Genomic DNA, 17,843 nt, shown 5'->3' on the forward strand with positions numbered 1-17,843 from the left:
GGAAGCCTGTGGTGCCTTTGCAGAGGGTTTGGGGTGGGAGGAGGGATCAGGCTGGCAAGGACACACCAGAATTAGGACAGGCTGCTGGAAAACCCAGCAGGACATCAGCTCCTGAGAGCAGCCTTCAAAAGCATCCTCATGGCAACATGGGTTCTGCCATTAAAGCAGATTAATAAAATATCAAAGCTGGACGCTAGGCAAATGTTAAAGGGTGGGTTTGCAGCTTCGTGCAGGAATTAAGATGCTGTTCCTGCAAAAATAAGGAGGCACAGACAAGTCGAGGCTAAATCAGCAATTACAAAGAACAAAACCTGCAGGTTTTAGAGGCTGTGAAGTCACACAGCCCCAGGTGCTGCCCACCAGGCTGCAGAGGGGCAGATCCCACCTGAGAGACCCCAGGGGCAGAACTGACTCCCCCAACACCAGAGAGCCACAACAGCTGGAGAGGAGCCAGTGGACCCAAAAAAGCTCATTCACATGGCCCTTGCTCCCTGCTCAGCACAGCTGTTTCCAGAGCCACTCCCCAGCACAGGCATGTTTTTTCCCATCCTGTCTCACAGAAGATTGAAACTTATTTCCAGCAGATGCGTTTTGTACCCCAGTAATTCAGTGATATTTCCTGATGACTGGTTAACACAAAAGCTGTGGCTGGTTGCTCCAAAGATTGCATCTGTTACCCTGCATCTCACCATCAGGGCAGAATGAATGCCTAACTGCACAAAGAGGCACCACAGAAGAAATTACTCTGGTTTTAAGCCTCAACCTGAGGATAAACAATTTGCTTGTGCAACAAGAGCTATTTTTTTCAAAATGTGACCTAATAGGGGAAGAGAGAGAAAAAAAGAAAACCACAACCTGAAAAGCAACTTAAACATTTTCTTATCAATTTCACAGCTAACACAACAGAAAATACTTATTGATTTTCTCAAGCAAGATCATCCTTGTTCCCATTAGCCCTTTGATTTCTGAGACCCCCTTAATTCAATTAAGCATGAACAACAAAACAACCTCCATGGAAGGATTCATTCACCCTGCAATTCACTGGGAACCACAGACAGAACTTGGCTCAAGGAATGAGTTTCTCCTCTCACAACACACAGCAGAATTTCCTGTGCACACAACAGCCCAGCAGCAGAAGTCCCACACTAAGAGACAAGGAGACAACAACCTGAAGAGAATAACTTCTAAGTATACAATTTTCTGCTCCACTGATAACAATATCCTAAAACAAGAAGGGAGGGGATGGCAATAAATCATCTCCTTATCATTAATCCTGGCATAACTGTTTGCTGAGGAATGGAGTTGTGGGCTTTTCCTTTCAGGGTCAGCAGTGTGTGCCATAGTAAATTATGTGAATTATTTCACAGGGTGGATTTATGTTTTACACAAGCACAGGGCATGAAGCCATTCTCTGAGCTTCCTAGGAACCAAGAATTGCATCTTCTCGCTTGTGCCTCCTAATTATTGTTTTAAGAGATGTCTACAAGGAGAAATTGTTTTTGCATGATCCATTTAATTGACCACTTTCTCCTCACATGCATCCAGTGAATGCTTCAGGTGATGTTCATTGCTCTATCCTTCCACAAAGATATAACAAGCATAATTTAAATTATATCAACTATTTATGTGACAGAATATTTTTTTATGTAAAACTTCAGGAGACCTTATCATGCTATCAAATTCAAATTTCAATACTGAGCTCCAGCAAATAATTTCCACTTCAAAAAATACATCTGGAAAGTGAGAGGATAATATGTGCATGTATCAGCACATCTCGTGTCTCTCTAGGTTACTAAACCTCCTGTATCAAGGGCAGCTCACTTTACTAAATATTAATGCAGAACTCTGCATAATATGAGGCTTCAGTTATTCAGAGGATCTCTGAACTGCAAATAAAAATAAGCATTAAAGCCCATACTATTAACTACAGATTAAGGTCAGATCCCAACAGTTGTTCCATGCAGAAGAATGGAATAGATAAACATTCACTGACCATGATACTGATCCCTTCTACAAAGCAGATTGCAAGATCCAGGCTTTACAATTTTTAAGAACATTTATTAGCTCAGCATGAATGCAATCCTACACTCCCACGAAGGGTGCAGAACTGGGGCAAACTGTGTTCTGGAAGTTCTGGAAAGGCACCACTAAGGCACCTGCTGGCCAGCCCAGTTTGCATTCTCTGCTCTGCAAATCTGACAGCTCTAAAATTAACCCCTCTGATTTTATCACTGATTTCCTTTTCATTTTGCCATGTTAAATGTCAAATGATCCAATGTCTGACACTGCCCTTTTAATTATTACAACCAAAGCTTAAAGATGACACACACACACATCCCCTCACCCCTTCAAAGTGAGGCTCAATGAAACACAGGCAGCAGTAAGAATTTAAAGGTCAATATTTGCATAAGTAGAATAAAAGCCAAGAAAGCAAGAATTATTAAAAATTTAATTCTGCAGTAAGTTCTACAATTACCACTCTGTCTAATGTATTGATTTAAATTACAAAATAAGCTTCATAGATAGCGCTGAGGACTTCATTAAAATTTACTGAAGTTATTTATCAATGCTTCTTTCAGAAAGCTCATTATAAAAACCTGCACAACCCCAATTAGACCTCCCAAACACATTAATGATATATGAGGTCTTTTATTCCCTCCATCAATCTTAGGCTACACATTTACTTACAGAATCAATACTCCAAAGTTATGGAATGTCTATAAATTCACAGCCTTGCCTCAATGAATTTCACTCAACACAGAGTCCCCGTCCCTGTCAGTCACATTAACCCAACCAACCACATTTTATTGCTCTGTAATCAGGATTCAAAGGCACTTCAGATGACAGGAGCAATAAAAACCCTTGAGACTTTATATGTCCATTATGGTGCCTGGGTTGTTTAAAAACAGGAGCTGCAGTTGCAGCCTGTGACTATAAATATGCACAGCTCCAGCACAGAGCCAGGGAAGCTCAGGGTGCAGGAAACAAAGAAATCTGAAGCCAAAGACCCTCTGCAGAAAGCAGAAAAGGGGTGCAGCAGTGACAAACACTTGCCCTCCCTCTTCCCAAAACAGAAACAGCTCTATGAGCAAACATTTTACAGTGGTTTATTACCTTTCCTAGTCCATTTATGAAAAATATTGAGCAAGATGTCAGGGTGAGGGATTTGTGCTCCACTGTGTCTGTCCAAGGTACCTGAGCAGTCCCAGCCCCCAGGGATTTGCTGCTTGATGGAGTTCCAGGAGAGCCCCTGACACTGGCAGATCCTGCCTTCAGCACATCTGCTGCCAGGTACCCAACCCACAGATACCATGCAGCACTGAATAAAACACGAGCCTTAAATGTTTGTAACATCATACATTTATATCCTGAAATGAAAGTGACGCCTGGCCTTGTACCAGGATTAATAATATACAACATAATTCAGTTTTTGCAAAGGGTTCAAAGAAGCTTAAGCTCAATTAGATCATCAGCACTTTATATAAACCTGACAACTGAGCTGCTCCTCATTACACAGCATCAAGAGATGCTGACAAGGCTTGGGTTTTGCAGGAATCTTGGAGATGAGCTTTGCTGCCTTGTAGGAAAACAAGGGCAGGCATCAGCTTTACAGCTCCATCAGGCACACCTGGGTACCTGAGGCAGAACAAAACACTTGAAAGAACTGCTCAGAGAAACAACAACTGGCAGGAGCACACAGGGTGCACCAGAAGGCAAAACCCTCTAATGCAACAGCCTGCTGTGCAGTTGGCATAACCACTGCAGACCCATTAGGAAACAATACAGCTTCCCAGGAAAATGTATAAAACATCAGCACTTGCACTTCAAAACCCTCTTCAGAGACTACACAGCTTTTCAGGGCTCCTTTTCAGAGGCAAATCAGGGATATTGCTGCACAGGGCAGCAGTTCCAGGGCTGGTGGTGCCAACACAGGGGTCAGGCTCAGGCAAGCAAAGGGCTGGAGGGGCCAGCACAGGATGGAGAAGAAAAGGATGATGTCAGTGTGGCCTTTAGTGTCTGAAGGACTACAGGAGAGATGGAGAGAGACAATTCCCAAAGGATGGAAGGGCAGGACACAGGGAACGGCTTTAAACTGACAGAGAATAGGTTTGGATGGGATTTTGGGAAGGAAATCCTGGCTGTGAGGGTGGGGAGACACAGGGTGCCCAGAGCAGCTCTGGCTGCCCCTGGATCCCTGGAAATGCCCAGGGTGGGCATTGGGGCAGCCTGGGACAGGGCAGGGGTGGCACTGGATGGGCTTTGAGGTCCCTTCCAGCCAAAAACCATTCTGTGAACACAAAGAAATAAACTCCCATTAAAAAAGCACCAATTTCTCACTGATACACTGGGCTAAGAATGGTACTTTAGGAAGTTTTCATATTTAACAAAACACAATATTTCCCAGGGTCTTCAGGCAATTGCCACAGCTGTGTGTTTGTCCTGGCCATACACTGCATTAAAAACCCCATAAAATACAGTTTAACTAAGCTGCACAACAAGATTTATTGAGCCTTTACTGTGTTTTAAAGGTTCACAAGTTAGGATCTCACAGTAAGATCAAAAGGAATTCTGAACATCAAACTAATTGAAACAGACTATAAATAAAAACATTTTTCTCTATTCTTTCTGTAGTGTTGCAGAATTTGTCTCAATGGCACACACAGAGAGCAGAACTGAAAAACACCCACCCAGAGGAATCTACCTATTGCTTTCTCCTGCAGCCACATCACTTGTTTTAACAGAGAAGTTTCACTCTATAAAATCACATCCAGCAGATACAATTTTCAAAAGCTGATTGCAAAAAAAAAGGAAGATAGGAAACTGATATACTTGGAATAATCTCAAATTTAATTAAAGTGTGCAAACAAGGTAGGAGCAGTCCAAACTCTAATTTTACAACACATCATAAATTCAATCAGCTAACCTGTCACAATGGAAGAACATGGAAATAACTGTACATACACTTTATTATAAACTCTGCTGCTCAGTCTGTTTCTATGTTTATCATTATTTTGTAACATTTTTTTATGGGAGCAAGTTCAGGGAATTGTTAGGCTGAAATCTATTTGATGCAATTCTGGAACAGGAGAGAAGAGGAGCTGCCCAGAACCTGTCAGCACCTTGCAGGGTGTCACCTTCAGACACACAAAACCCCTCTGGGGATCAAAGCCTGCATGCAAAAAATGGAAAAGCATTTCAGGTAAGAGGTTCTAGGGAACAGGAGCAGCTAACACCTCTCCCAGGGAATCAGGAGATGCCAAGGAAATGCACACAGGGGGAGAGAGGAGCAAAAATAACTATGAGGGGGATTTTTCCCAACAGCAATGCCTTAAGAAACAAAAAAACTTAAAATCAACCCAATAAAAGACTGATGTACACAAGACCTTTGCATAAAATAAGGATTATTTCTCAGAACATAGATTCACTTTTTTTTTTTTTTTAATATTAAAGGCCAATTTCTTGAGAACAAGAATACTTTGAGGTGGATTCTGGCTAATTCTGCTGAGTAAAAACCAAAATAATAAACCCACGCAGACTGGAAGCTGAAAGAAGATAAAGTATTATTCCAACTCCTCCTTGTACATGAATAATGGCTTGTTTACTCAGGAGCTGAAATACCACATTCAGCACACATTCCAGGGAAGTTAAAAATGCTGATAATTTCAAAGGAAAAGGAAGAGTGAAGTATCTGTGCTTTGGGAAGAGAGTTACATTGAGAATAACCTTCAGCACTCTTCAAAACAAGAATTTCTATCTGCAGTCTATGCCTTGCCATATTTATTGTCCCTTATTTAGCAGAGGGGAAAAAAAATTAAAAAAAAATAAAAAAAAGAAGGTCAGTATTTGAGCCTCTTTTGAGTCATTAATCCTTTTAAAACAGATTTTAAGTAGACACTCGCATGCACATCCTGGTTTCAAAACCCAGGCACACAGAACACAATTTCTAAACATCTGATTCTTGCAGATTTTATATTTGAAAATGGCAAAATAAATTGCCACCAATATTCAATTGTGCCACCAGTGTAAGGATCATTTAGAGGGATAAGTGTTGAATTCTCATAAAACTCTGCTTCAGAATAAATTACAAGCTTCATTTAACTATATGGAAATGCTTGCAGCATATACAATACTAAGAGCTGCATATAATCCTTTTAATTGAAGTTAAAGACAAATAAGGAGCAATAGCTGCAATTCTAGTTAAAAATCACATTTTTTTTTTTTTTTAATATATGAGCTATTTTCTTAGCAGAAAGAAGACAACTTGACAATTAAAAAGGCAAATAAAACCTTGAATATGCAATTTGTGTTGATCACTGTCCATCCACTGACACTTCTGGCAGTGGCAAAACCTTTATTTGTGATTGTAAAGCATGAGCAGATTTTTAAACTTTCACAGGCCATTGCATAAAGACAAGCATTAATTAGACTTTTGCAGCTTCATTTTAAAAACTAAAAAGTATCAAACTAAGAGCAATAATTACTATATTTTTTGTGTTTCTGGATGAATTTGCACTTTTAGTTTAAAAAGCGTGTTTCTGTATCAGTCCAAATGATAAATGAAAAAGAACATTTTGTAAAGCAGGCAGGACAGACAAAAATAATAATTCCAGTAGACTTCAACATTTATAAGGACATATTCCAGACTTTAATAAAGGCCATTTGATGAAAATATTTTAATTAATACAATAATGTTATTTCAAAATCTAAACTAATGAACTAAAGACAAGCTGAAAAAAAGACCTATATGCCTGCAGTACTTTATAGTCTATATTATGTAATTGCAAAAATTGCAAAAAAAAAAAAATGGAAATCACAATCTAATTAAGAAACCAGAGTAAATGACACTGAAATGCACAGAAAGTTACATATGCACGTGTTTGGCTGCCTGAGTTAGTTATGAATCACATTTATGGTAGGCATTATTCAGAAATAGCTGCAATTGAAAAATTACCAGCTGATAACTGGCTCCAAGCACTCCCAGCCCCTGCAAGCCTTCAACAGGCACTGCTGGAAACAGTTAGAATTCAAATGTTCAGCATTCACAGGAATTTAAAAACACTTAAAGGGTAGTTCCTGTTATTAATTATACACAGGAGAGTCCTTCCCTCTTAGACTTTCATGCTTTCTACTGCAGATGGAAAAGCTGAGAAACTGAGCTTAAAGTATTTATTAAATAACTTATTATTTTTACCTCTCACCCTAAAGAGAAACAACCCACAAAAGCAAACATAAAAGAAGTAATTATCAATGCATCCCAACAGGGAAATCTGTTTTCTTCATCTCCTGCAACTTTTTTTTCCAGCATTTCATTAAATTCTGCTCGTGGCACCCACAAAAATCTTGTATAAAATGAACAGCACATGTGGCTGTGTAACAGGATTACACCAAAGCAGAGGGAAAAATAAAGAACATGCCAAACTTTATCTTGCCCAGGCCTCAAACTGGTTTATATGCCAGCTTGGGATGAGCTATCATCCCCACATGTTCAATCAGAAGCTGAAGAGCTTCATGGAATTACACCCAGGCACACTGGAACAGTCAGTCCCTTAACTGCAACACACTGCTGGGATATCTGATCAATGCCAGTAAACAAAACAAAACTTCACGTGTTCCAATGTGGGGAGGGTGAAGATGGTTCTGCTCTTGAAATGGAATGTAAGAAAATAAATGTTTGCTGCAAGATAAAGGTTTAATTATATTCGAGTTTGGATGAGCACAGTATCACCAAGGAAATTTTCTAGAAAAAAACAGGAGTACAATGCCATATTTATTTATTTTACTGTCATGTTCAGTGATGAGTGAATTATACAGTTAATTGTGCATTGAGAATCACAAAATCAATTAGGCTGGAGAAGGTCTGCAAACAGTCAGGGAATAGTTTGGGTTGGAGGGACCTTAAATCCCATCCAGTGCCATGAGCAGGGACACCTTCCCCTGTCCCAGCTGCTTCCAGCCCCAGTGTCTTGGGCACTGCCAGGGACCCAGGGACAGCCACAGCTGCTCTGGGCACCTGTGCCAGGGCTGCCCACCCTTTTAGGAAAGAATTTCTTCCCCATTTCTACTCTAAACCTGCCCCCCTTCAGTCCTATCACTGCACACCCTGGTGATCATCGAGCCCAACCCTGAGCACTGCCAATGCCACCCCTAAACCATGTCCCCAAGTGCCACACCCACATCTTTAAATCCCTCCAGGAACGGTGACTCACTCTGATCTATCCAATATATTGATTTTTTGTGAATGCAGGTGCCTGTGGTAGCAAGGAACCCTCACCAACAAAGAGAGGCACCTTGCCTGTCCTGACAAATGTCCTGCTGCCCCTTCCACCCAAACAAATCCCCTTCCCAGCACAGAAGGCTGAAAGCAGAACCTACACATCTACACTGGCAGGTACTGCTGCAACAGCAGCACATCTGCAGAGCAAAATGCTGTGAACTAAACTCTCCATTTCCTGGCTTTTATATCTGATGGGCTGCAGTGGAACCAAACCCTTCAGCACCTGCTGTGTAGCACCCAAAGGAAAAGCAAATTCCATGCTCCAGGGACCACCCAGCAGCACAGAAACAGAGCTGGGATGACTGGGATGCACATTTCCTGATCTGAGCCAGCACTGGTGTGTCTGCACTCATTAGGACTCAGGAGTTTCACCCATCACTGCTGTTCTCAGGAAAAACTCAGAACATGGGCAATTTTTCAAAGATCTCTCAGAGTTCACCTGCAGAAATAGGAACAGAATCTCAACTTTCACAGGCATCAGCAATTAATGGAACCATATTTCCCCATAAAATGGGTCAGATGTTGCAAAAGTAAGGACAGCCAAAGGAGGGGAGGAACAATAAATAGAAGCTGACAAGACAAATGCACAACAAGCATCTTATCTGTGTATGTCAAATTATCTGCAGATGAGTAAAATACTGCCCTTTGAGAAGGGATCCAGAAATACACAGTCCACAGATCAGGCTGAGAGCAAAAGGCCAATGGAAAGGACAAAGAGACAGGAATCATGGAAACTGAGCAGATACAATTTATGCTCCCAGTTTGTGTTTTTTGTTTATTATTTTGTTTGGGTTGTGATTTCTTGGGGAGTGTGTGTAACTGGGTTTTGCTCTGGGAGGTTCCATTTTTGAACAGATACCTCCAAGTTATGCACATGAAAATACATTAATGAGGCAGCTGCTGTAAATGTATTTTTACTGAGTTCCCATTTCAGAAGATTTCATGCTGGCTTTCAAGCTCCACAGTCACAGCCTTCCATGGAATTAATTTCTCAATCTCAGGCTTACAGCAACACTAGTTAATGTAAACTGTGGCACATGACTAATAAATAATACAAAGAGCACAAAAGAAAACACCCACATTGTTCAAGCCCTGGTCTGTAATGCCCCATCTCACCACAAAAATGATAATGATACAAGAGAAACAGTTCTGGCATGGAAAGGAGAACTTGCTTTGTGTCTTGTCTACCCTTTGGCAAAAACACTTCCAAGTAAGGAAGACAAATTATTTTTATGAGAAGCAACGCAGCAATGCAATAGATTTTTCTTTCTTAGGTTACAAAGGAAAATGAAGCTTGTAAAAGGAAGAAGAAACTGTAGGGAAAACATAGCCATCAGGGTGGAAAACCAAGAATTAAGCCTTGATCTAAACACAAAAGAAGAATAAATGGTGCTGCTTCTACTATAAATAGGATTGACGAAAACTGTGTGTCAACCAGGTTGGAAGTGGTCAGAGTTTTCATTGGTTCAAATTTTCAGATCATTGAGTATTAAAAATTAGTTCTCAACCAAATCACTACACAGACCTTTAATACTGCATTTTAAATGAAAATAAGGGATTTTAAAACCAGGTGGCACCAGGGGGTTCTTTGGTCTTTTTGTTGTAGAAAAGAGGTCAAGAACCATCAGATAAAAGATAAACAATGCAGAGGAAATGAAGTGCTGGTTTGATGTGCCAATGTTACAATATTTGAATATTAAAAACTAATAAAATGCTCCATTTTTCTTTTCAGTAAAGGAACTGCTGCACATGCCCAGCCCAGACCCAGCATGGCACGAGCTGTTCCAAGCTCAGGACAACAATGGAAGGTGAAATTCAACATTCAGAGAAAACTGATCTGAAAATAAATTGAGAGAAAACAGGAAAAAACACTGGAAAGAGCAATAGCTGCCCAGATTAAGGATGCATAATGATCTGCTTTAATTGATTTCTCTAATTTTTATTTATGTAAATTAGGAAACAAACATTAAACTCTTCCTTAGCTCATTATTATCCTTAAGCCAAATGTATTTCACAGCTGAACTACAGCAGAATATTGCACTGCAGCAAAGCCTGCAGCAACCAAGTAAAAGAGGCAAAACTTGCTGTTAATAACTACAAATTTTGACCATTTAGGAGAGAATTAACAACAGACCCTTAATCAGAAACATGAGCTGATCACATTTATATTACTGTAACTAAAAATATTTTTGCCCTGAGGAAACGTGCTGAGCCTTTCAGTGCTGAACTTAAAACAACCTCTAAACCTACATAAATACATGTTCTACAATATTTGTTCTTCACATCTTACTGAGTTCCTATTTGCTGATCTCTATTCACCAGAACAATGTTTCTTACAAATCCAACAGAAAGAAACAACTCTAGGTTACACTCAGAGTGTAACAGACTATCAAAAGAACGATGAAGCCAAAATTTAACTTAATTGCCTGCTTAATTTAAAGTCTGCTGTCTCAAAAGGGGAACTTTCATGCTGTGGCAGATTGAAAAAGGTTTAAATTATTCAGTTTTTTACATTACTCTTGCAGTATTTCCAGGTGCACATCAGAGGAAAGCTTTCAGTGCTACAGACAGCTTGCTGGCCTGCTTGACAATGTAAGAAGAAACCAAAATGAAGCCAAAACTCCCTGGAATAATCCTCCCATCATGTTTGCACTGCCACAGACAAGATCAACAGCAAACAGCAAAAGCAAAACAGCAGAATGAGAACTCCTGTTTCACAAGCACAATATTTAAAATACTTCATGTTTCTATAAATCAACAACAAGCCACAAACATCAAACTGCAAAATGCTTTCTAATAACAGGAATAAAAATATCATAGAATCCCAGAATCACTGAGGTTGGAAAAGACCCATTGAGCCCAACCTGGGAGCAATCCCCACCTTGGCACCAGCCCAGAAAACTGAGTCCACATCCATTTATTGCTTGGACACCTCCAGGGATGGAGACCCCAACTCTCCCAGAGCAGCCCCTTCCAATGCCTCCCCACCCTTCCTGAATCCTATTCCTAGAACATTAATCCAGCTGGAATCTTCCAAATTCATTCCCAAACCCACTCATGGCCAAAAAGACATTTCCCACTTTATGATCCCCAACCCCCTTCTCTAAAAAAAAATCTCTTTCCAATCATGCAACAGAATTTTGCCTCCTCTCCATGAACTAACAGCCAGCTGCAAACCTCAGCAGCCTTTCTGAGGTTCTGTTTGCTGGAATATTCAGCAGCCAGGTTAAAATACACCCATTAGGAAAGACAAACTACTTAGGATGTGGACTGTCCCCTGCTGAGCGTTTGTGTGGTAATAATGCAATTGCACCTAACCCTCTGTCACACTCAGGGCATTAAAAAACACACCAAAATTTAATTTGCTGTTTTTTGCAAATTCATCAGGATGCCACAAAAATATGAGGTGGGGAAAAAATTATCTTGCAGAATGTTTTAGGATAATAAACTGAAATAATTCTCTTCAACTCCAAAGAGGTCATTTAAATGTCTTTATGTAATGCTGAAGCTGAACACTACCATAGAAATGGGCATCAAAATCTGAAAATCAAAGTGATAACATGCAAGTTAAGCAAGTACAATGAAAAAAGGTATTAATGGTCTAAAATCAGATCATTCCACTAAAGCAGTCTTTCAGTTTTAATAAAATCTATATTAAAATATTAAATAAAAATCTTTTCTTTTGAGGGCTTATCTTAAAAATAAAACCAGGACTGTATTTTGTGCAGTGCTTTTAAAATTGAAATCTTCAAAATATGTAAAAACATATGTTTTCTGTAATACTTAAAACTGCCTAACAACAAAGACCTTTTGTTTAATTAAACAACTCTAATGCAAATATTGATAGAATTGCAGTTTTTTTATAGTAGAAACATCATTTGAGTGTGGTGTGGGATTGTTGTGGGCCTTCCTCTTCCCCTTGGTATCAAAGGCCACAACTTGGGAAATAACAGAACCCCCAGCTCTGAATTGTGCCTGAGATCAAGTTTGTGTCCAGTGGGAGATTTTACAGCACTCCTGAAGCAGAGCAGAAAAGGGTTTTTATAATGGAACCACGATGGACCAAGAACTCCAGTCATGCTGAGCTGTCACTGCAATATTCCTTCCTTCATGTCATACTGAAAATTCCATTTTATTCTCCATCTGTCATTCTTCTCTGTAAAGACAGTCACTTCATTAAAAAATTAGAGATTTTTTTCTGCAGTCTATCTTTTGGTTTTAATTCCTCATGTTCTCAGTAATTTTGATCAGTAATTTGGCTTTCCAGCTTTAGCTGGTGACTTTTCAGACAGAAGCTTCAGAAAGATGAACTGGAAAAACATTGATTCAGTGGCTCAACTTTATAATGAAAATTTTATTTTTCAAGAGTATTATTCCAAGAGTATGAACTCTTCGATTTTTCATGAAAGTTTATTGAATGGTGGTTTAAAAACCTATTGCTTAAACTTATTAGGGCACAAAGAACAGCTTGCTATAAATCATGTAAAAGCAGAATATTTCTCAGAGATTTTGACCAAGAACACAGGAGAAAGCACTGTGCAAGCTGAGCTGGATAACTGCACCATTTAAATAAATGCAGCCCCAATTATTTTCTGTATACCAACAGAAATCCATAATGCACCTCTAAATAATTCCTGAACTAGGAACCACTGAGCTGCCCTGAATGAGATTGGGGAAATGCCATTCCATTACCACCTAAGCACTGCACACTCCTCTACAGCACTTTTTTGGATGTGATGGGAGGCAAAAAACTGGAGGATCTCTACAAAATTTAATATTAATGTTTTGGGGCACAGAGGAAAAATGATGGGTGTCTTCCTTTCTCCATCAGGAAATGCTGTGTGTGTCTGCAAGGCTCAATTGCAGAAAGAAAACTTATTTCTTGTAAATTTCAAAAAAGGCATCAGTCTTTGACATCCACTTCTCAGAGGTTTAATTTCAAGAAGCATCAGCTCACATCAACTTTCAGGAAAATACGAGTCAAATGTGCTCAAATTTGCTCCAAGAGCAAATACCCATCAGAAATGTCACAAAAGAAAGAAGGAAAAGGCCAACTAATGAGTACACAATGTGCAGCTGCAACAGAAGTGACAGGGAGGAGATGGGGAAGTGAGAGGGACCAACAAAGGCTCATCCTAATTAAGCAAATATATGACAAAAGAAAAAAACCTGCACTAGTTGGGTGTGGTTATTTCATGATTAAATGCTAAATAATGATAAGTATCTGGCAGGAATACAGGCTGTGTGAGAATACAGCATTTACAGTTATGCCACAGCAGCTTTCCTTTTCTCCACGTTACAGGTTTATTAAACCAGTGATTTTATACAGGTGGATTTTCTTCTTTTTTTGTAATTCAGTATTAAATAAGACAGAATATTCTTGTCCTGACACAGAGTTGAAGCCAAAGGTCCTCCTGAACATGCATTGTATGAAAATGAAAACCAGGGACTTTGGGTTATGAAAAGAAGCCATATGACTACAAAGTGAATCCATTTTCCAAAACGCCCACACAGACAAGAGCTTCTGATGAGAAAAATGATCTCTGCAAAGCTAAATTGCACAGATTACTTCCATGAAAAGTTAGAATCGTGCAGATTATATGATATTTACCGTGCTGGGATTTAAAAAAAAACAATAAAAAACCCCACACAGCTTTTTATATTATTACAGTATGAATAGTTACTTGATTGTTCAATGTAAATTATGTAAATATCAATAATTACTTAATTGAATAATTGTCTTCTTTTAGAATTCACACAGGCAATGATGCTTGCTAAGTTTTTCCAGGATTGTTTCTCTCTTGCTGCTGGCAAGTTTTGGGTATCTTTAAAATAAGGTGCAACCACCTGTGTGTGCCAGCAAAGCAGTTGTGGCTTACCTTGGCACTGGAATCCTTGCTTCCCAAATCCCCTGCATAAAGAAGGAAAAAACTGCCTTAGTATGTTTGGTTTTAATTTCTACTCAATGATCTCTAAAAACATAAAAATAGCTTCATATTCAATTACTTCAGGTTTTGCTACGACAGCAACAGATTTTCAAATACACAACACAGACCAGCCCACCCATTTCAGAGCAGAGAACAATAGCTGTCACCAGCTATGTAATTTCAGCTTCTGGCAACAATTTTTTTATTATTATTATTTTACAAGCTATTTTGGAGCTACAATTATCATCATCTGTGATTGCTGCATAATATTTCAACTCGTTTAATGCCACTTGTATACTTAACAGCCATGTAAAGTATTTCAAGTTCCAGCAAAGGCACATAAAACAAACCAGACTCAGGGTTTCATCCAAATTTTGGGATTACAAGCTGCTGCTGTGAGGCTCAGCCAGAGTCCATCCGTTTGCTGTATGGAAAGCAGGCAGGTGAAAAGTTTTGCTTATTTCAACACAGATGAGAAAACAGGCCCCTGATTTTCCTGCTGATTATTCTCAGCTTCCTCGCCCCATTTCCATAACAAAATCCAAATTTGTAACAGTTCTGCAGTGAATACAATGACAGTGGTATCCAGAGTTCCAACACATTTTATACCTCTGGCAAACTCCACTGCTGTGGATTTATTTGTTTATCTGTAAGCATCTAACATTCTCTTCCCACAAAAATAACTGTTTTGAGTATCCTGCCTATAAACATTTCTCTGCCTTTTTCTTTGCAGCCTGTTTTTCATCTGGAGAGCTGGAGCTGCTCACACTCAAACACAGACAAAAGCCATGAGCTGGAGAAGCCGTGAGCAATTAACAACATCGGCTTAATTATCAACTTTATGGAAATGGTTTCTTAAAAAAAAATTATATCGACAATTTCTCCACTTTTTAAGTACTTATTTATGGAAGAGACAAAACCTTTGGTGCACTGTTCCTTCAGGTGGAAGCTGAAATGACACAGCTTAGAGCATTTCTCTACATTTCTCGGCCCAAGTTGCTACTTCTTGTTACTATAAGCAAGCCTAAACTAGGAAAACCAGTAGAAAAATCAAATTATTTGTTTATTTGGCAGCACATGTGCCTATACTGTCATTCTGATGCTGTTACAACTCATCTTCACAAAACTCAAAAGCTGGAAGCGTGGAAATGCAATTGAAGGAAAGCTGATGGCGGGACTAAGAGCATGAAACAGACTTGGGGAAATTTCTAATCCTCTGAAATAGACTTACTTGTAAATATTCCTTTTCTACCTAAGCACGGCTGTTCCCCAGTGTCTGAGCTGAACCCTTCTGAGCCACAGCCCATTCCACTTCCCGAGCAGTTCCAACCTAATTTTTAAGTAAAAATTCTTTTAACAAATATCAACACTCCAGAACCAAAGCGGAGAGGTGAAAGTTGCTGAAGAGGATAAGGAGGCACTAAACCACTTCGGTAAATATTACCTGCTGAAACATAGTCCAAGGAAAAGAATCTATTTATACAGATTATAGCTCATTGAAAGGTTGTGTTTACAGTTCTTTACACCTTTAAACATTGTTAATTGACACAAGTCATTTTGGAAACAGTTTCAGCGGTGCGCGATGGTTGGTTGAGAGCGGCCCATCTCCAAATCAGAAAACGAAACAAGTTTTCCAGGTGGCAGATGCTCTTGCAAGGAACGTGGAGAGCTTTCCCAGGCTCAGAAAGCGCAGTCGCTCTTGCCACCTGTCAGCCAGAGGCTACCCTCGCAATTCCAAATCCACCTTGTCATTCGTGACAGAGCTCCGCTTTGTTTTATAATTGTGCTGCTTGTGTGCACAAACACCGCCCGGCAATAACCCTGCAGCGGCTTTTCACACCTCCCAACCCATTCTGGTTTAGATTAACTTTGAAGCACTTTTTGAAAGTCTCTCACTTTTACCATATACAACTCTACGGTTAAAAAAAAAAAAAAAAAAAAAAAAAATTAAAGAAAAACTCCGAAATTTGACTAGTTTCTTGTGCAGTCTACTATGTCAGCGTTCCCTCCTTACTCTGTGAATATATTTCAATCGTTTCTGGCACAAGCAGAGTCTTTGCTCCCGCATGCAAGCAGAGGAAAACGGATGGAGGAAGGAAAAGGTCCGTGTCCAGACACATAAACACACATAAAAAGAGCAAGAAGCGTGCCACGGACACAGAGCCAGCTGCGCGCAGACCCTTTCACAACTTCGGCCAAAATAAATCACAGCTCTCGCTGTCGGCACCCCGGGCACGGGGCAAACCGGGGCAGGGAGCAGGGCTAAGGAGGGGAATCCGAGCTGTTTGTGCCCCGGGAGCCCCGAGCTCTGCCCGGGGCTCGGACCGGCCCGGCCTGCGCGCAGCTGCCGCCCTGCCCCGCCACGGCACCAACCCACGGCTGGATTTTTCCCTACCAGCTTAGTAATGAGGGTGTTGGCAGGAACCCTCCTTTCAGCAGCACCCCTCCCTTTCCTCGGAGCGGAGCGGCGGTGTCACGGTGAGGGAGGGAGCGGGGCAGGCACTGACCAGGAGCGAGGGCTGGGTCACCCAAGCTCTGCCACCCCGTCTGACACCGGCACCCTCTGGGCAGAACCGGGGGACAAGGGTGGGAAGCACAGCTCTGGACCATGTGCGAAGCGATGCGGGGGGCTCCAGACCCTGCTGACGAGTTTGGGGGTTCCCCCTGCACCGAGAGCGGGGTGCGCCCAGCCCCGGGCACAGCCCCGCCGGGAGGGGGATGCGACAGCGCCGGGGCAGCGAGGGGACACGGGCGGTCACCCCAGAGGGGTCACCTGCGCAACACCGGGAGCAGGCTGCCCGGGGAAGGGCAGGCAGGGCGGGTCGGCGGAGCCGGGGCTGCCCGAGGCGGGGAATCCCCGCGGCGCAGCGGGCCCGGGCGGCGGCGGGCGCGGAGGGGACGCTCGCCCGGGGCTCTCACCAGATGAAGTCGGTGCAGTGGCTGCAGAAGGTGGGCTGCTTGAAGAAGCGCGCGATGAATTTGTGCTCCTTCACCTCGTGCACGTTCTTCTGCCTCAGGGCGCCCTTGCGAGCGAAGCGCCGCGCCGCCTCCGGGTCGGCGGCGGGCTCGGAGCCCGGGAACACGTCGGCCATAGCGCCTCCTCCCCACCCCCCGCCGCTCCGCCAGTCGCCGCCCCGACGTCCGCCCCGTCCGGCGGCCGCCGAGTCTCTGGCAACGGCGGCGCTGGGCGCTGCCTCCCGCTCCCAGCCTGACGTCGGAGCGGAGGAGGATCCCGAGCCCTTCTCGCCGGCTGCTCCGCCCGCGGCTGAGCGAGCGAGCCCCCGGCCGGGGCGGGGCGGAGCGGGGCGGGCGCGGGGCCGCCCCCGCCGGGGAGAACGGGGGAGGGCGGCCGCACCTGCCGGGCCTCGTCAGCTCCGGGCACCGGGGCACGGAGACGCGGAGACACACAGCGGGGCTCTCACACACAGAGAGACACACCGGGGCACGGAGACACGGAGACACACAGCGGGGCTCTCACACACAGAGAGACACAGCGGGGCTCTCACACACAGAGAGACACACCGGGGCACGGAGACACACACCGGGGCTCTCACACACAGAGAAACATACCGGGGCTCTCACACACACAGACACACAGCGGGGCACAGAGACACGGAGACACACACCGAGGCTCTCACACA

At 42.2% G+C, this 17,843-nt stretch overlaps 1 protein-coding gene across 2 annotated transcripts in view; it reads right to left on the minus strand.

Moving 5' to 3' along the window:
- PRKCA (protein kinase C alpha) overlaps positions 1 to 17,442 on the minus strand; it is a 134,047-nt gene extending 116,605 nt beyond the window's left edge. Inside the window, exons 1-2 of one of the 2 annotated variants that reach the window (XM_079323483.1) lie at positions 17,122 to 17,442; positions 14,155 to 14,186 (exon numbers count right to left, since the gene is read on the minus strand). In XM_079323483.1, coding sequence (XP_079179609.1) covers positions 14,155 to 14,186; positions 17,122 to 17,294 — 205 coding nt within the window. In that variant the 5' untranslated portion in view covers positions 17,295 to 17,442. The remainder of the gene's footprint in view (positions 1 to 14,154; positions 14,187 to 17,121) is intronic. The other variant, XM_079323484.1, reaches the window with a different exon arrangement.
- Between the last annotated feature and the right edge of the window lie 401 nt (positions 17,443 to 17,843).

The sequence above is a fragment of the Erithacus rubecula genome, assembly GCF_903797595.1.
Source record: "Erithacus rubecula genome assembly, chromosome: 20".
NCBI classification, from domain to species: Eukaryota; Metazoa; Chordata; class Aves; order Passeriformes; family Muscicapidae; genus Erithacus; species Erithacus rubecula.